General features: G+C 34.7%; 1 protein-coding gene, 2 non-coding genes and 2 pseudogenes across 3 annotated transcripts; 3 read left to right on the top strand and 2 right to left on the bottom strand.

The window, feature by feature from the left end:
* Positions 1–692: 692 nt before the first annotated feature.
* LOC120170088 lies at positions 693–8,058 on the top strand (annotated as a pseudogene).
* A 7,472-nt stretch (positions 8,059–15,530) lies between these two features.
* Positions 15,531–17,318, bottom strand: LOC120170087 (annotated as a pseudogene).
* On the top strand, positions 17,276–17,437 carry LOC120170177. The gene has a single exon (XR_005520740.1). It is a non-coding gene; the product is annotated as a U1 spliceosomal RNA (small nuclear RNA).
* A 260-nt stretch (positions 17,438–17,697) lies between these two features.
* Positions 17,698–19,307, bottom strand: LOC120170086 (probable glutamate dehydrogenase 3). The gene is made up of 4 exons (XM_039178110.1): positions 19,302–19,307; positions 18,191–18,262; positions 17,924–18,028; positions 17,698–17,805 (listed from the first exon to the last, which is right to left on the bottom strand). The coding sequence occupies exons 1-4, from the start codon at positions 19,305–19,307 to the stop codon at positions 17,698–17,700; spliced, it is 291 nt and encodes a 96-aa protein (XP_039034041.1).
* LOC120170180 lies at positions 18,968–19,128 on the top strand. The gene has a single exon (XR_005520743.1). It is a non-coding gene; the product is annotated as a U1 spliceosomal RNA (small nuclear RNA).
* Positions 19,308–20,429: the final 1,122 nt, after the last annotated feature.

Here is a 20,429-nt window from a genome sequence, read left to right as displayed (position 1 = left end):
TTTTCAAGTTTATGAGCAATAAATCAAGTTTTAATCTTGTAATTCTTTGAATATCAAATAAATTAAAGGTTCTTTTACTACTTCAATAATTATAGATCTTTTGCAAGTGGCTAGATTAGACCTTTCGTATCTCATCCAAAGCCAAAAGTACAATCACTTGATTATTTACCTTGGCATTACCTCTATATGAGATTCCAAAGTCATACACTTACCTTTTTCGAGACACATAATTCATACTTTTACCTTATTGAGTATAGGCGATCTTTTTATAACACTACCTTTCTCCATATATACTATAAAATGCATTTCCCGTATAAGTTTCGATACACGAGTCACATATGCCACATAACTTTTGAAGTAATTTTTTCTTTGTTTTAAATCGTAACATATGTTAATTTAATAATAAAGCATTCATTAAACTTTAGTATGTAACCAAAACTTAAAGTTAAAACATTTTATCTTTTTACATCATCATAAGTCAAATATTGTTCAGAGCATTATCATAATTCTATTACATTCCAGCTAATATAATATCAAAAGTAGACATAGTTGTCGTACAGTTACTAATGAGGCGACTCTTGATTTGCGATGTCAGTTGCACTCCTTACTTCGATCGCTATGACCTACGTGTGAAATCAACACACGCTAAGTATTTACTTAGTGAGGCAATACTAATAATGAGGTGAAATCAATATATAAGTCTGTAATAGTTATCAAAATACAAATTAATTATTGCAACTCAGTATATGTTTCATGGGGTGCACAATTAGTGCCGATACGGTCGTTCATAGACTTATTATGAATTCTGTGGGTTGCACACTTAGTGTCGAAATGGTCGTTCATAAACTTATTATGAATTCTATGAGTTGCACACTTAGTGCTGATAGTACACATAATACAAATATAAAAATGCAACATATGCATTTAATAACATGGACCTATTATTCTCAATGTACATAATAAATGCACTCACCTGATTTTCCCCACTATTATGCATAGATGTAGTCCGACTATTCTGCTACTTTATCCTTGCCTTTTTATTTGCTTGACTCGGGAGCTTGGTTACAATTTACATAAGCATCCATTATTACACATACTATACAAATGTTAGTATACTCTCTAACATTTATACTTTAATACTACTAAAAGTACTATTATGTTCAATTTTTTATTAAAATTCACCCTATCCAAAAATTTCCAGACTCAATAGTATAGGTACCTCTACTATGGTATCGATACTTTTATACTATTGTAACAATACTCCCTTCAGTATCGATACCATTTTTGCATTCTGGAATCCATGGTATCGATACCTTCCTATTAGTATTGATACCCATAGTAGTATCGATACTAATTGCATCAGTATCGATACTGTTCATCCTATTTCCTCAAATTTACACCTATAGTATCGGTACTGTTCTTCTAGTACCGATACCCTTACCTAAATTTTCCATTTTCCATTTCAATATTTACCCAAATTTCGTTTAAATCTCTTATTTTTACCTCCAACAATACCATTAAACTCATCACTACTAAACCCAACTAATTTTCCTTCAATAATCTTCCTATAACATCTAAAATCTTTAAAGAACACTCCAAACCAAGAATCACACTACTTTTCCATACATGTTTTTAATCACATCCAAGGCTTCTAATATCTCCTCTACTTATTTGACAAGTCAAATTTACTTGTAAACCTCAATAAAACTCATATTTCATCCTATCACTCAAAAACCCATTTTCTTCAATCTCAAATAATTCACTAATCACTTAGTTTTAATTATCCTTGAACTCTTCTTAAACCTCTATATCACTTATGGTTTCAAAACCATTCCATAAACTAAAGGAAAAACCAACTTGAAGAAAACTTACCTTTGGCTATGGGAAAGCACGGGCAACAGGGAAGAAGAAGAAGAAGAAGAAGAAGAAGAAGAAGAAGAAAAATAACTTAGCTTTTAACTTTTCCCCTTTTTCTCTTAAATACCCCTAATAAAATGAATTTTAAATCCATTTCCCTCTAAAGGACCAAAATGGCCTTTCATTCATTCATTCTTACTAATGGGTCTTAATTAAATCATTTCTTATACTTTACCATTTATTCAATTTAATCCTCTAAATTTTAAATCCTTTAAATATAGTCGTTGACTCGATATTTGGGGTATTACAATTCTCTCCCCTAAGAAAATTCGTCCTCGAATTTAAAGAAGTACCTGATACAACAAGGTGTGAAAACTGTTTCCTCATGTCATCCTCTCTTTCCCAAGTAGATTCATCTACTTTGTGGTATTTTCAAAGCACTTAACTAAAAGAATCTTCTTGTTACGCAGTTCCTTGTTTTCTCTAGCCAAGATCCGTACTGGTTATTCCTTTTTAAAATCTCATAAGGTCCAATGAATCTCGGACTCAACTTTCCTCTGCGCCCAAACCGCAATATTTTCTTCTAGTGTGATACTTTCATAAATACCTTGTCTCCTACTTGAAATTCAATCTATTTTTTCTTTAGACCAACATAAGATTTCTGTCGATCAGAGGTTATCTTCATATAGTTTTGGATAATTTTCATCTTCTCCTCTGTTTATTTCATCAAATCCCGGCCAACTAAGTCTCGATCTTTTAATTCAAATCAATTTAAAGGTGTTCTGTTGTTTCTCCCATACAAGGCTTCATACGGAGCCATCATAATACTCGATTGGTAACTGTTATTATAAGCAAATTCCACTAAGGGAAAATACTTTTTCCATGATCCTTTGAACTCAATTACACATGCCATTAGCATATCCTCCAATACCTAAATAGTTTCCTCTGACTGCCCATCTGTCTGCGGATGAAAGGATGTATTAAAATTCAATCAAGTACCCAATGTCGTGTGCAAAGAATTCCTGAATCTTAAAGTAAACGTTGGGTCCTGATTGGACAATATCGATATAGGCACTCCATGCTTCCAAACTATCTCTTTTATATACAATTCCGCATATTTATCCATCGAGTAATTTACCCGTACTGGAAAAAAGTGAGTTGTCTTGGTCAATCTATCCACAATTACCCATATAAAGTCCTTTTTACTAGAGGTCGAAGGTAGCCCTGAAACAAAATCCATTGTAACTCGCTCCCACTTCCACTTAGGAATAGATATCGGTTACAGTAATCTAGAAGACACTTGATGTTCAGCTTTCACTTGCTGACATGTCAGGCATTTTGTAACGAACTCTGATACAATTATTTTTATGCCAGGTCACCAATAACGACTCTGTATATCCTGATACATTTTATTCCCGTCTGGATGCATAATCAAGGGACTATAATGTGCCTCGCAAAGAATTTATTTCTTCAGTTTATAATTATCGAAAATACAAATTCTTCCACGATAATATAAACATCCATCATTCCTCATTTCGAAGTCTTTAGCCTCACATTTTTCTACTTTCGCAATTCCTACCAAGCATTTTAAATCTTTACGTTGCAGCTCTTTTACCCGATCAAACAACATCAGTTTTAACTTAAGCTCAGTAATAAAGGCACCATCTTCCTTAAAAGATATATGCGCATCCAAAGCCCGTAGAGTGACAAAAGTCTTTCGGCTAAGTGCATATGCTACCACATTAGCCTTCCCAGGATGATAATCGATGATCAAATCATAATCTTTTAAAAGCTTAATCCATATTCTCTGTCTCAAATTCAGTTCTTTTTGAGTCAGCAAGTACTTTAAACTCTTATGATCCGTATAAATATGGCACCGCTCATCGTACAGATAATGATGCCAAATTTTCAAAGCTAACATTACCGCTGTCAATTTTTAAATCATGTGTTGGGTAATTTCTCTCGTGATTTTTCAGTTGTCTTGAGGAATAAGCCAAAACTTTTCCATCTTACATTAGCACACATCCCAATCCATTATGGGATGCATCACTGAAAACAACGTAGTCTTTACCCGACTCAGGTTGTATAAGCAATGAAACCTCTGTTACAATCTTATTTAACATTTAAAAACTTCCTTGACATTTCTCCGACCAAACAAAAGGCACATCTCTCTGTAGCAACTTAGTTAGCGGCAAAACCAACATTGAAAAGTTCTTCATAAACCTCCTATAATAACCAGCAAGCCCAAAGAAACTATGAACTTCTAACATATTTTTTTGGGGGTTGCCAATCCACTATAGCTTGAATCTTTTTGAGATCTACTCTTATGCTCTCTGCGAAGACTATATGGCCAAGGAAATCAACCTTAGTTAACTAGAATTCACACTTGTATAATTTGGCATAGAACTTCTTCTCTCGAAGAGTTTGAAGAATGACCCGAAGATGAGTATCATGCTCCTCTCTTAACTTTGAATATACCGAAATATCATCGATAAGTACCACCACAAATTGATCCATATGAGGTTGAAATACTGGGTTCATGAAATCCATAAATACTTCAAGAGCATTAGTCAATCCAAATGGCATTACCACAAATTCGTAATGTCCATACCGAGTCCGAAAAGCTGTTTTTGAAATATCACCCTCTTTAATCTTTAATTGGTGGTACCCCGACCTCAGGTCTATCTTAGAGAACATTGTTACCCCTTTCACTTGATCAAACATATCATCAATCCTCAGAAGAGGATTTTATTATTTATGGTTACTTTATTTAACTGACGATAGTAAATGCATAATAGTAGTATTGACCCATCCTTCTTTTTCACAAGAAGAAACACTGGGTCTAATAAATCCCTTATTAAGTAGCTCTTGCAATTGGGCTTTTAATTCTCTTAACTCTGTTGGAGCCATTCAATACAGAGCTATCGAAACAGGTTTGATACCCAGGTAAACCTCAATCTTGAATTCCACCTCTCGATCTGGAGGTAAACTTGGTAATTCTTTCGAAAAAATATCTGGAAACTCCCTAACCATTGGAATATCATTTAATTTCACTTCCACTACTCGAATATCTATTACGTTATCTAGAAAAGCTATAAACCATTTTGACATCATTTTCTTTGCAGTCATGGCTGATATCACATTGGATGGTGATTTCACTTTTTTGCCAATCACTACGATTTCTAAGTCTTCTGCATCCATAAAAAATAATTGCTTATTGCGACAATCAACCTATATATGAAGTGGAGACAACCAATCCATTCCCAAAATGATTTAAAACTCATCGAAGGGAAACTCCATCAAGTTTGCTGGGAATACAACCCCTTGAATCTTTGTCGGGCATTTTCTACATACCCGAGTTACTCTCGCACTGTGACCCATAGGGTTACCGCTATCATTTCACTACAAATATGTTCTAAAATAATTCCTCTTCATTAGTTCATCAAAACAAACACAGGTTCATCAAAAAGATGGAATGTACCAGTTAAAATCTTTGGGTCATCCCGTGTTGGGATCGTCGGCGCACCCCATGGCACAACGGATACAAAACTCGACGGTCTCACCAGTGATCCAAGTACATAAAACCGAAATCGAGGATGCAAATACTTACAATGGGTTTCTTGAAAAACAACAAAGACAACAACGAGAAGTGATGATCACGAACGGTTCGAATCGTAAGCCTCCACGAAAACATGTCTTGGCCTCTACTTAGTTCACCCGATTGAGAGAAGAATTTTCTTTTCCTCAAAATCTGTTTTGAGGAAATGGCTGAAGGTCGTTCAATCTAAAAAGGTTTCTGCTTTTTAATGCTATTATTTCACCTTTTTTTGTTGGAAAATCAAAATTAATTTGTTAGTAGTAATACACGAATGTTGATACTTTAGGATTTGCCGTTGAAGTGAAGGGCGCTAGAAATTTAGAGAAATTTAAGGAGTACGTAGTTGGTAGAACCAGCGAGGCTACCTTTGACGATGTGTTTGAGAAAAAAATTACCATCTTTAGGTATCTTGGAGGTTGTGATCCAACAGGCGAGGTTTTCTTCTAATTCTACGTCCACAATTATTTTTTTCTTTTTGGTATATTATTATGTTAGGTGTTTTTAATTAAGTGATGAATTCGTTGGTTGTTACTTTTGTTATGTTATTGATTGTGGATTTAGGTTTTATTGACTTTTTGTAGAATCTCCAACTGAGTCATAAGAAAGAAGCTGCAAAGTAGTGTGATTGTACCTTATTGGATGTTGAGAATGCGCTTTCCAAGTTTACTTGGGCTAAAGAAGTGCATAAGAAGATGGTTAAGTTGAAAGAGGAAGGGAAACCAATGCCAAAGAACTTTCCTGAGGTAGGTTTGCCGCTGTTTTGCTTTTTTTTTTGGTTATATTTTTTACCTATTATATGTTGAATGATTAAATTGTATGAACTATTGTCTTGATGCTCATCGTTCAACTTGTCCGGTCTTAAATTCTCTAAGTTAATGCATCATTTTCTTCCTGCTGTTGCCTGGTGGATATATGATATTGAATGTAGTAGGATAAGCTATTTGAAAGAGATAAAGAAGCTATTTGTGCGAGAGGGTATGTGAGTTGCTATTGTTTCTCGTTATCATTCACATTATCTGAATAAAAAAGATGATTATGTATTGTTGTTGCTCGGATTAGGGTGTGAATTTTAGATATTTATATTTGTCTGACACAAGGATGTTGTTAATCATTTATGTTTTTCATGTATTTGGAGTAGCCTTTGAGGGCTGTATCCCCCTATTCATTCTAGATGCTACGGACATGACTACTTTATGGAAAATGAAAAGTCGGAGGAACATAGTTATAGTTTGCTCCTTTTGAAAGTTTTCTGATGCATTAAATCTTTTTTCATACCCTTAAGTTTTTAAGGTGTTTGATCTGCTGAACTGCATAATACTCTTTTGGTTCAATGACTGATTGTTTAGAAGAAAAAGATGTATGTCTTTATTAATTTTTCGATTGTTGAATTTCACATTCGAATTCAAAAGAATGTTTATTCTACAGTTAAAACATCACTAACGAGTATTGACTTATGGGAACTGCATAATACTCTTTTGGTTCAATGCCTGATTGCTTAAAAGAAAGAGATGGCCACCTTCATTTATTCTTCCGATTGCAGAATTTCACATTTGAGTTCGGATGAATATTTCTCCTACAGTTAAAATATCACCAACTGAGTATTTAATTATACGAAATTCCACGTGTTCTATTTTTTCTTTTACAGGTACAAAAGCTAATGGGATAAACACCATTGGATCTTGCCAAGTATAATATGGCAAAGAGTGGCCAAATGATCTGAAATGCTCCTTGTCTATGTGGTTCCAAGAAGAGATGCAAAAGGTACTTTGGCTCACTATTATTCCTCTGTTTTTGGCCACAAAACTTTAATCTCTAGGCTTTTATAATCATAAATTGTCAGATAAGTCAGTTAAATATCATTTATATATACTTTATGTTGCTATTTTGAACCTTAGCTAGCTCTTTTCAAGCAAATTATATTTCATAATAGGAAGATTCTTTTCCTTTCCAGAACCTTTTGGGTGTTCACTTTTGCTCTCTAGATATGTGAATTTTCCTTTTTTCCGAGCTAAACTTTCCTATGTTCCACTATGCCAACATTCTTCTCTTCCTGTGCAGACTTTAATAGAAGGTTTTTCCTGCCAGAGATCAGGCTTTAGATCTTGAAATTTGTTTACCTTTCTTCTTGCTCGACAATTATATAAGACCTTGTGAACAATATCAACAAACTAGAAAGTATGAGCACAACTTATAGATCATTTTCTTTGTGCTCGTCTATGATCATATATTTTGTAAGATCTGCATAACAAATGTCTTTTTCAGTCGTTAATACCTTAACCTGTACCATCTTTTTCTTCCCCTCAATATTTTTAAATTAGTGTCTCCCATTAAGATTAAGTCTTTGTACCCAAGTATTTATGACTCCCGGTAATCGTTTTATCCTCTATTGCGACTATGCTCAAAGCTTCCCTTAGATAGGCCGATTTCTAATCATAACTAAACTCGTATGTTTGTATTTAAATCCTACACTTATCTAGAGTCCGAGTAACAGTTGATATCATCTAGATTCTGGAATATTTTTCATAAATTCTCATATCTTAATAATTTGTTATGTTGTTTCTGGTGGTTTTGTCCTGAGAAGGTGTTGTGGCAAAGATTCATAGATTCAAAGAGAAAAGGGATAAGAAGTGAAGCATACACAAATCCTTGAAGCAATGTTATAAAGAACTGCCATGCAGTTGCCGGTGACATTATTCTACGATTCACTTGGAAATTCATGTTCTCAAACGGCCAACATTGCCCTCTAAGGAGTTTTTGCATCAGAATAAGAGGTTGCTCACGGAAGTAATAATAACAAAGAAAATGATGCATATGTATATATGAAGAAAATGTGAATGGTCCACAGCTTTGATGCCTTACAAATGATAAGTGATTCTTGATTAGTCTGTGGAATGTAGATAGTGTTTTTCATTTGCTTCAATTTCCAAGGCTTAACCCCTCAAGTTTATTCAATATGCTTAACTACTACTAGTACTACTATTATGCTGATATCAGATTTTAATACCTTGAAATTAATATGATTGCTACTATTCCCTTCTTGTTTAGAACCATATAAGAGATAAACAATGCTTACACAATTGTGTTTCTGGTTTATTCATTGAGAAATTTTTTTGCTGCTTAAACCATGATGTTATATATGTTTTGTCATGTGTACTAAAGCACAAATGTAATATCTTCTTCTCCCCTCTTTTTCCAGAGGGCAAAGGAAGCCTGCATTATTTTCTCAAAGCTAAGGGATGTATAACCTCTCTATATGTCGGTGTTTCAGATGATGGAATGCAGTGATCTTCTGTAGCTTATATCTTTAGCATGTTCATTCATCTTACAGATTGTGGTTTGGAAAAGGTAGCATATGTTGTTTCATCTTCTAAGCAAATAAGAGTGACTAAAACTTCTTTAGTGTTTTCACCTTATGTGGTATTACATATAGTTCCATTCAAATACGCATGAAAAAATCATCTCAAATTCCTAGGAGGATATTGGTTTTCTTTATCTTCTCATTATGTTTCTTTAATTGGCAGCTCAATTTTATAATAAAATGTACCTACTCAGTTACTGCTACTGTGATTGTTTCTGTATTTGTGTTTCTATATTGAATGTGCTTATATTTTTTAAGGTTGCTTCGCGAATTTTGTGTTTTTTAGCCACAAAAGTTAATGGTGCTTCACTTTTTCCTTGTAGATATTTGATATCATTGGTTATCTTTATTAATATCTTAAATTATTGCATCAACTTTCCCCTCAAGAATGGATATTTAATGTTGTTTTTGATAAATATAACTAGGAACCTATATTTATTTCTAATTTCTGGTATTTGCTGCTGCATTCCATTAACTATTCCTTTTGTTTCTTTGTTGCAGAAAATTTGCTTGTTTATCCACCAGAACATGTTATCTTTGGGGACTATGTCTATGAGTTATGTGATGAGGAGACGATAAGAAAGATTCTAGGTTTATTCACTCCTAGAAACATGAGAATTGATGTAGTAACAAAATCCTTCAAGCTAAATGGTACCATATTCTGTTCTATTTAGCCATCATATTCTTATTGTAAAATATTGGACCATGTTTCTATGTTCCAAGAGTCTAAGAACAATGACGATCTAATTTGAAGCCATATGGCTTTCTTTATGACACAACTACCAGTTGGTTGGATTGTCCCTTTTACATTGTAAATTCCCATAATTATCATGTTTCTTATGTTATGTTGATTCTGTTTAACTAAAAGGTACTTAATTTCTTTTATTTATACTGATAATTATAGGAAAGCAATTGAGTGCATATACTGATAAATTCCCACAAATGTGTGTCATCTTCATTTATGACGGGGGCTTCAATGACACACAATATAAGTTATACATGTGTGTCATTAATTTATGACACAAAAATGTGTGTCATCTTTATTTATGACGGGGGCTTCAATGATGCTCAATGTGCGTCATAAACGTGTGTCATAAATGCTTGTCATAAATGCGCGTCATAGATTTATAACACACAATTGCGTGTCATCTGAGATTTATGTCAGATGCTTCAATGACGCGTATTTGTGTGTCATCTGCACCCATAGATGGCGTGCAATGAGCGTAATTAATGGGTTTTTTCTAGTAGTGGAGGTACACTTTTAGCAGTGTGATCTCCTAAGCAGAATCCGATTTGCAAGTCTGTATTGGGCCAGAATCAAAGTCAACCTTAGCAGGTTGTAAAGGTGGCTTGGGAACCCTTTACTATAACCCAACCTCATGTATAGAATTTAGTAAACCTACCCCACTAGAGCTATATGGATAACCTAGGAAAACTAAAACGCGTGGAATTAGGATTCTTAACTTCCTTTGAATGCTTTATTTTTTTGTCTCAACTTTGAGTCATATTTAATTATTTTTGCTAAGATTAAATTTCTTTGAATAATCATTTCAACTAACTTGATTCTTTTTGTCTCGTTTCTCCTATCTTGATTTTCTTTCGTCTTGTCTTGTGCTTTGTTTTATTTTTGCATAAACATGACATATCCTTCAAATTTATTAATCCCTAAATAACTGATCTTTAGAAGGTTCTTAAATAACAATGTCTTTCATTGGGTTGGTTAGAATTTCGAACATTCTCTACATAGATTGAGTAGCGTCAAGAGATAGTCTATCTACTAAAGAAACAAGCTAAATGTCTGTATGCTAAGGTAACAAGTTGGACAGAATATGATTTGACGCTGAAGCCAGCAGTTAAAGGTCACAAACCAACTCGAAAATTTCTAAAAGTAGGAGAAGAAGTAGAAGCTTCAAAGGTTTTTCAATATCTGATGAAAGACGATGCAGTTCCCAAACTTTCGTAGGAGCTGGACAACTTGAAGGTAGACCAAATTTTCACTTCCCCAGTTTACCTAGATATTGTCGGTTTCTCAAGAATTTTTCAAGGAACAGTTACTTTTAGGATCAATTCCTTTATTGCATTTGCATCTCGCATTTTACAATCCCATTTATTTATTTTTGCATTCATATGTGCATTTTTGCATTCGCATCTATATATCATACATTGCATAATATACATTATATCTCAAATATACATTAATCATGGGTCCTGGGAGTAACTCGTAAGAGAATCTCATGATATAAGTTTTTAGGTAAATTGAAGTTACCCCATTTGTACTTAGAAAAGGATTGAGAGCTAAGGACGTGATGTTAGCGCCGTCTGAAGTTCGAGGCACATCATTAAGATCTTTGGGGCATCGACGAGCAAGGTCTAAATTTTGTTTGACTTAAGGGTATTGACCTTTAACGCATAATGAGATATTTTGGTGCCAATTAAGAAGAAATTGTTCCATTCACTGTAAAACCTTATTGCATTGACATTGTCCTGTTTGAACGTGTTTGTGTTTTTCTTTATTTTCTTAAAATAGTTTGATGGATGAACTTATGTCATTTTCCAAGTTTATGAGCAATAAATCAAGTTTTAATCTTGTAATTCTTTGAATATCGAATGAATTAAAGTTTCTTTTACTACTTCAATAATTATAGATCTTTTGCAAGTGGCTAGATTAGACCTTTTGTATCTCAACCAAAGCCAAAAGTACAATCACTTGATTCTTTACCTTGACATTACCTCTATTTGAGACTCCAAAGTCATACACTTACCTTTTTCGAGACACGTAATTTGTACTTTTACCTTATCGGGTATAGCCGATCTTTTTATAACACTACCTTTCTCCATATATACTATAAAACCCATTTCTCGTATATGTTTCGATACACGAGTCACATATGCCACATAACTTTTGAAGTAATTTTTTCTTTGTTTTAAATCGTAACATATGTTAATTTAATAATAAAACATTCATTAAACTTTTGTATGTAACCAAAACTTAAAGTTTAAACATTTTATATTTTTACATCATCATAATTCAAATATTTTAGTACTAATATAGATTACTTAGATTTTAGGTATAGTACTTAAATTCAGACTCCTTTAAATTTGATCCCTAAACTTTTAATTTAGGAGAATTTTTGATTTGGTCCTCGCTTATGCTCTATTTTCTATATTAATTATTCCATACGCTATAATTAATTAAAATCAATTAGGATTAATATTAGAGTCTCCATCTTAGGCCTAATTTCACCTTTAGTCAATAAATTAGGAGAATTCTTAATTTGGTCCTCACTTTTGCTCGAGGTTCCACTTTAATTATTCGAATTACAATATTGATTAAAATTAATTTAAGTTAATATTAGAGCATCCACTTTAAATTAAATTTTAATTTAGTCCCTTTAATTTAGGGAGTACTATGAGTTGGCGCTCGCCTAAATGCTCAAGGGACCATATCGATTATTTGATTCAATAACTGGATAAAATCAAGTAGGATTAATATTAGAGCCTAAATTTTAAAGGTTTATGTCTCTAGGTTCTTTAATTATTCATAATTTGACACTTTAAGCTAGAGAAAGCCTTAATCTACCCTTAGCTTACTTAGGGTTAATAATAAACTATTTGGTTGCATCAAGTTTTAAATCTTAAGGCAATGTTCACTTATTAGGGAGTTAATAATATATCTCCCGCAAGTATGCTCAGGGGCTGACTATTGGTGATTCCCAAAATAGGTCGACATTATTTTCAAGACCGCATCATGATTTATAAAATCTCGAGGTAATATTCAATTATTGAGCACATAAATGATCTCCCACATTCATGCTAAGGGGATAATGCTATTGGCTTTAATAAACGAATACCCTTTTAACTTTGCATCCGTAATGATTTTTAAATTAGATAAAGTTCAAACTCAAAATTTTTTATTCTAAATAAAGGGTAATCAACTAGATACAAATTTTTGGGCATTCTGGGGATCCTAATCCTTTCCCACACGTAACTGACTTTCGAACCTATTTTATGGTTTTTATATACCCTAAAATTTGGTATTTTAATAAAAATAAAATGTTTTATTAAAATCACTCAGTTTTTATGGTGTCCCAATTGCACATTAAAATTATTGGTGTTGACTCCTCACATTTAAAAACCTTTTAAAAAACCCTAAGTTGTACCAAGTTTTTCCCTATCAGGGCGAAAAACGGTGTTGACAGCTTGGCGACTCTTGAGGGGACATATTGTTTTTTAAAAGATTTTCTCTCTAGTTAATGCTTATACTTCAGTAAATATTTAGGATTGTTGTATATCATAGCTCTAAACCTGAGCTCAATCCCGATTTATTTAAGTAAGGGGAAACGTCACACTTCATGGGGAATATTGGGTTTCCTCGTGTGGGTGTGACAAATTAACCCTAGAAAGCATCCTAAGTTGTCTGTCCGGATATCAGTTTCGAGGCACACTTTTAGCGGTGTGATCTCCTAGGCAAAATTCGATTTGAAAGTCTGTAATGAGCCAGAATCGAAGTCTACCTTAGTAGGTTGTAAAGGTGGCTTGGGAACCCTTTCCTATAACCCAGCCTCATGCATAGAATTTAGTAAACCTACACCGCTAGAGCCATATGGATAACTTAGGAGAACTAAAGCGCATGAAATTAGGAGTCTTAATTTCCTTTGAATGCTTTATTTTTTTGTCTTAGCTTTGAGTCGTATTTAATTATTTTTGCTAAGATTAATTTTATTTGTATAATCATTTCAACTAACTTGATTCTTTTTGTCTGGTTTCTCCTATCTTGATTTCCTTTCGTATTGTCTTGTTCTTTTTTTTTTTTGCATAAACATGACATATCATTCAGAGGTATTAATCCCTTAAATAACTGATCTTTTAGAAGGTTCTTGAAAAACAATGTCTTTCACTGGGTTAGTTAGAATTTCAAAGATTCTTTACATAGATTGAGTAGCGTCAAGAGATAGTCTATCTACTAAAGAAACAAGCCAAACGTCTGCCTCCTGAGGTAACAAGTTGGACTCAATATCATTCGATGCTGAAGCTAGCAGTTGAAGGTCACGAACCAGCTCAAAAATTTCTAAAAGTAGGAGAAGAAGTAGAAGCTTCGAAGGTTTTTCAATATCTGATGAAAGACGATGCAGTTCCCAAACTTTCGTAGGAGCTGGACAACTTGAAGGTAAACCAAATTTTCACTTCCCCACTTTACCTAGATATTGTCGGTTTCTCAATAATTTTTCAAGGAACTGTTACTTTTAGGAGCAATTCCTTTGTTGCATTTGCATCTCGTATTTTGCAATCCCATTTATTTATTTTTGCATTCATATGTACATTTTTGCATTCGCATCTATACATCATACATTGCATAATATACATTACATCTCAAATATACATAAAACACGGGTCTTGGGAGTAACCCATAAGAGAATCTCGTGATATAAGTTTTTAGGTAAATTGAAGTTACCCCATTCTTACTTAGAAAATGATTGAGAGCTAAGGACGTGATGTTAGCGCCGTCTGAAGTTTGAGGCACATCATTGAGATACTTGGGGCACCGATGAGCAAAGTCCAAATTTTGTTTGACTTAGGGGTATTTACCTTTAATGCGTAATGAGATATTTTGGTGCCAATTAAGAAGAAATTGTTCCATCCACTATAAAACCTTATTGCACTGATATTTTCCTGTTTGAATATGTTTGTGTTTTTCTTTATTTTCTTAAAATAGTTTGATGGTTGAACTTATGTCATTTTCCAAGTTTATGAGCAATAAATCAAGTTTTAATCTTGTAATTCTTTGAATATCGAATGAATTAAAGGTTCTTTTACTACTTCAATAATTATAGATATTTGGAAAGTGGCTAGATTAGACCTTTCGTATCTCATCCAAAGAAAAAAGTACAATCACTTGATTCTTTACCTTGACATTACCTGTATTTGAGACTCCAAAGCCATACACTTACCTTTTTCGAGACACATAATTCATACTTTTACCTTATCAGGTATAACCGATCTTTTTATAACACTACCTTTCTCCATATATACTATAAAACTCATTTCCCGTATACATTTCGATACACGAGTCACATATGCCACATAACTTTTGAAGTAATTTTTTTCTTTGTTTTAAATCGTAAGATATGTTAATTTAATAATAAAATATTCATTAAACTTTAGTATGTAACCAAAACTTAAAGTTCAAACATTTTATCTTTTTTACATCATCATAAGTCAAATATATTTCAGAGCATTATCATAATTCTATTACATGCCAACTAATAATATCAAAAGTAGATATACCCGTCGTACAGTTACTGATGAGGCAACTCTTGATTTGCGATGTCAGTTGCACTCCTTACTCTGATCGCTATGACCTACGCGTGAAATCAACACACGCTAAATAGTTACTTAGTGAGACAATACTAATAATGAGGTGAAATCAAATTTTAAGTCTGTAATAGTTATCAAAATACAAATTAATTATTGAATCTCAGTATATGTTTCATGGGTGCACAATTAGTGTTGATACGGTCGTTCATAAACTTATTATGAATTTCGTGAGTTAAACACTTAGTGTCGATACGGTCTTTCATAAATTTATTATTAATTCCGTGGGTTACACACTTAGTGTCGATACAGTCGTTCATAAACTTATTATTAATTTCGTGGGTTGCATAATTAGTGTCGATACGGTCGTTCATAAACTTATTATGAATTCCGTGGGTTGCACACTTAATGCTGATAGTACACATAATGCTGATATAAAAATGCAACATATGCATTTAATAACATGCACCTATTATTCTAAATGTACATAATAAATGCACTCACATGATTTGCCTCATTATTATGCACAGAAGTAGTCCGACTATTATGTGACTTTATCCTTGTCTTTTTGTTTGCTTGACTCGAGAGCTTGGTTACGATCTACATAAGCATCCATTATTACACATACCATACAAATGTTAGTGTACTCTCTAACATTAGGAGTATCACTTACAGGAACAATCTTCCCACCCTTGTCATGGATGAGGCTAGCAGCACAGGAACCAACGTTTCCGAAACCCCTAAATGGAATTTCTGATACCTTTCAAGTGTATCTGTGTCGGAATTTAAATTTGTTTGGCATCGAACGTGCACATGTATTACTAATTTTTTGTCCAGAGATGGCCTTTACATGGTCATTAAGAAGGGCCTATGTGGCAAAGATGACTCCTCTGACGGTAGCTGCATCTCTGCCAAGTGATAACAACTTGAATCAGAAAGAGAAGTTACGAAGTCAATGCCCTATCTTAATTTGGATATACTTTCAGTCGATTTTCCGGTCACTACAACAGGTGAATAGCCATGGAATTTGGAGTAATCATCTAATATCCATGCCATTGTCTGTTTAACCAAGAGAAACATACCATCATTGATTTCAAAATTCACTTTTTGATCGCTAAAACCAACTAGGTAGAATGAAAACTGAGAGGAATGGCATATTTGAAGCATATGTATGTTGCACCTGTGGACTAGCACTCATATCAGGTGCTGGAAAATCTGTGTGAACCCCAATCGGGCCATTGTTCTTCTGGGTGAAAACTCAAAGGACCACCATGGCTCCAAGAGCTCAAAGGACTGTTCTCCTTTCAGAGCTCATCGAAGAAGGCATTGCATGATGGATAGCTCCAACATGAGTCTATAACCATTCGCAACTGCCATGAATGCCAATCCGATTCCGTTATTACTACTCTTTGGCTCGACCAGGACAATCTTCATCATGTAGGAAGAATAATGGATAACTGGAGATAAGAATAGCAGAAGACAATGTATAATTTCAGTTGCAAAAGTGATCCAACCCTAACATGAAAATTTCCGAATACTAACCTCACCCTCTGCATATAAACTCTAGTATCCCATGACCGAATGTTATGCGACATGGTTTCTGATCATATACCTGTCGTTGAAAGTGGGACAAGGTTCCATTGACTCTAAGTTCGCTGCAATTTGAGCCCCACATCCATCTACAACGTTGTTTAGATTACTAATGGTGTTTTACCAACCAACTGTTCATTTCAAACCAAACACGATTATCAATGAAAGCAAATGTTTTGTTAAATTAAATACAAATAAAAATCCATTAAAGATGAAAATCAACTTACTTCAGTGGCATCTTTAGCAATGGAATTCTAATCTGACCATTCGAAAGAGATTCGATGTCTGATATCTAACTTAGTTAATATGACCATTCGAAATCGAGTCATGTCGATTTACAACCATTTTTTATCAGTGAGATAAAGAAGCAAGGAAACGGATTCTAATCTGTTTAGGAGTCTCATACATTCCTTGTAAATCTGTTTAGGAGTTTCATTCAGCCTCACCAGTCACCAGGGAAATGGAGAATTATGATGAACCACTTATCCCATATCGATGAACAAAGAGGAATAACCACGAGTTGGGGCTAATAAATAAGAGACACCTAGCTATATTGCAACATACTTACCTGGACGGGGTCAATGGGTAATCATCAATATCCATGGCCTAGGCTAGTGACCTCCATTGCACTTTGGAGGGGTGCTCGCCTAAGGTCTCCCCCAAGTGGGAGAGCCTACGTCATAATTTGTGGTAGTGGGGGCTTGCGTTCGCGCAGCCCCCGTTCAATTTTAGTTTCAGTAGTTAACCTTGTATCTGGTACTTTTTTTTTATTATCTTCGAAGTTTTTAGTCATGTATGTCTTTAGCTTATTGTTCGCCTTGTCATACCAGAAGATGCCTTGAATGTTCTTAAGCAGAAAAAATAGCTTCAGAACCGTTAGGTTTTCCTCCTTAATGCAGGTGAATGGCCATGGAATTTTAGTACTCATCTAATACCACCGATCCATTTATTTCGAAATACACTTTTCTAACTCTAGAACCAATTAGGTAGAAGGTAAATTGATAGGAATGATATATTTGAAGCATATATTGGAGACTGCAGTCTTCCATGTCATTAGTTGTGCTAAAGCATTCACTTCATCTGGCTCAACCTATACACAGATTATTTCAAGGATGATCGAAATCCATAGTTAATAAAGATGACAGATCTTTTACTTTCACTCTTTCAAGCTTGTTGCAGATGACTGCAGAGAGCCAAACGAAAACGACCTCAGGGGTGATATCCGATCCTACATTTATGGGCCTTGTAGCATTGTCATGCTGAATCCCGAACCCATCAAAAGTTGCCAAATTGCTCCGTATGGTGCATTCGACCTGCAAAATATGTTCGAAATCAAGAGTATCTGCAGATTAGAGTAGAGTAAATCCACCAGAGACCAGCACTGCTAGATAAACGAGTAGTTGATTTCAAGAGGAATATCTAAACAATCTTTAAGAAAATGAGACAAACGGAGAAACAAGGAGAGATTTGACCACCTTAATTTCCCTGAAAGGGATGAGCGAACTTTTTTCAAGCTTAGAGTCCAAATCAAGAAGGTTGGTTGCTCGCTGCTAAAGCATGCATTGTTTGTTCAGTTTATATAAATTATATCAAAAGTTCAATAACATCAATATAGTCCCTTTGATTTATGTCATCATGCATTAAGATCTGAATAGCTGGAAATCTTATCTGCATCTTAGTACTGACTCATAGCACAATCATTGGGGGGGGGGTTAGTAAGAAAGATTAAGAAGCAATTAAGCAAATATAAAGATTTAATAAATTGTACTTGTAACTTTGCTGCAATTCGAGCCACAAATCCATCTACAACTTTGTTTAGATTACTAATGGTGTTTTACCAATCAACTGTTCATTTCAAACCAAACAAGATTATCAATGACAGCAATTGTTTTCTTAAACTAAACCAAGTAAAAATCCATCAAAGAAGATGAGAAACAGCTTACTTCAATGGCATCTTTGGCAATGAAATTCTAATCTGACCATTCGAAAGAGAGTCCATGTTTGATATCTAACTTAGTTCATATGACTATTCGAAAGAGAGTCATGTCGATTTAAAACCATTTTTGATCGGTGAGATATAAAACAGATTATAATCTGTTTATGAGTTTCATATACTCTTTAGCTTCATTCAGCCTCAGCAGTCACCAGGGAAGTTTAGAATAATGATGAAGCACTAATCCCATATCGAGTAAGACAGAGGAAGAACCACAAGCTGGGGATTATAAATAAGAGGCACATAGCCATATTGCAACATACTTACCTGGACGGGGTCGATGGATGATCAACAAGATCTATGGCCTAGGCTAGTGTCCTCCATTGCACTTAGGAGGGGTTCTCGCCTAAGGTCTCCCCAAGTGGGACAGCCTACGTCATAATTTCTAGAAGTGGGGACCTGCGTTCGCGCAGCCCCTGTCCAACTTTAGTTTCAACATTTTTGAATTTTCTAGCCATTTATTTCTATAGCTTACTGCTCTCCTTATTATACCAGAAGTTGCCATGTTGCTTCAGAATCGTAATTGACATAATAATTGGCCTGTAAAGGCCTGTAATATTCATGCCATTGTATGTTTAACCAAGAAAAATTACCTTCATCGATTTCGAAATCTGCTTTTCGAACGCTAGGACCAGCTCTGTAGAAGGAAGACTGATAGGAATGTGTTGACGAAAACGGGTAAAGAAAATGAAAGAACACGAGAATTTTACGAGGTTCGGCAATGTGCTTACGTCCTCGGTGCCTAGGCGGCGCTAGAATTTTATTCAATGATATTTTAGGTCTAAGTTACATCTCTATTTATAATAGAAAACCCTGGTACATAATTACAAAATTAACCCTGTACCGTACCGCGGGGGCTACGCCCCCGCACCCCCAACCCACATAATTCGTAACCCCACAACGAGACTTTTTATGAGCCATACATAACAAATCTCCACCTTGGCGAATATCCTGCCCCTTGGAAACTTCAATGTGGGTTGGGTTACCTTGCTTCTTTAACAACTCGAAACATTCAACAAGTCCAAGCAATGCTTGAACTTGTCTGTCGTAACTGGCTTGGTGAACATATCAGCGGCATTCTCATCAGTATGTACCTTCTGAAACAAAACCTCTCCAGATGCAACCAACTCTCTGATCTTGTGGAACCTTACATCAATATGTTTAGTTCTAGCACGATACACCTGATTCTTAGCCAAGTGAATAGCACTTTGATTATCACAAAGCAACTGAACTCCACCTTGTTGAACACCCAACTCCTTCACTAAACCAGTAAGCCATAAAGCTTCTTTTGCAGCTTCAGCCGCTGCCATGTATTCAGCTTCAGTTGTAGATAGTGCCACGACAGATTGAACAGTAGACTTCCAGCAATTAGGCCCTCCACCAAGAGTAAACACATACCCTGTCGTAGATCTTCTATTATCCAAGTCACCTGCATAATCTGAATCCACATATCCTACAACCAAAGGATTATCCCGTTGACTCCCAAAAACAATTCCATGTCCCACAGTACCCTTTAAGTACCGAAAGATCCACTTGACTGCATCCCAATGTTGCTTACCAGGTTTAGACATGTACTTACAAACTTGACTAACAGCATGAGCTAAATCAGGACGAGTACATACCATCGCATACATCAAGCAGCCAACAACATTAGAATACGGAACCTTTGCCATATTTTCAGCTTCCTTATCTGTCTTAGGGCACTGTTCTGATGAGAGCTT

This window comes from Hibiscus syriacus, unplaced genomic scaffold, assembly GCF_006381635.1.
Source record: "Hibiscus syriacus cultivar Baekdansim isolate YM2019G1 unplaced genomic scaffold, ASM638163v2 tig00111772_pilon, whole genome shotgun sequence".
NCBI lineage: Eukaryota > Viridiplantae > Streptophyta > Magnoliopsida > Malvales > Malvaceae > Hibiscus > Hibiscus syriacus.
The sequence above is the reverse complement of the archived record's forward strand: the minus strand, read 5'-3'. Positions and strand labels throughout refer to the sequence as shown.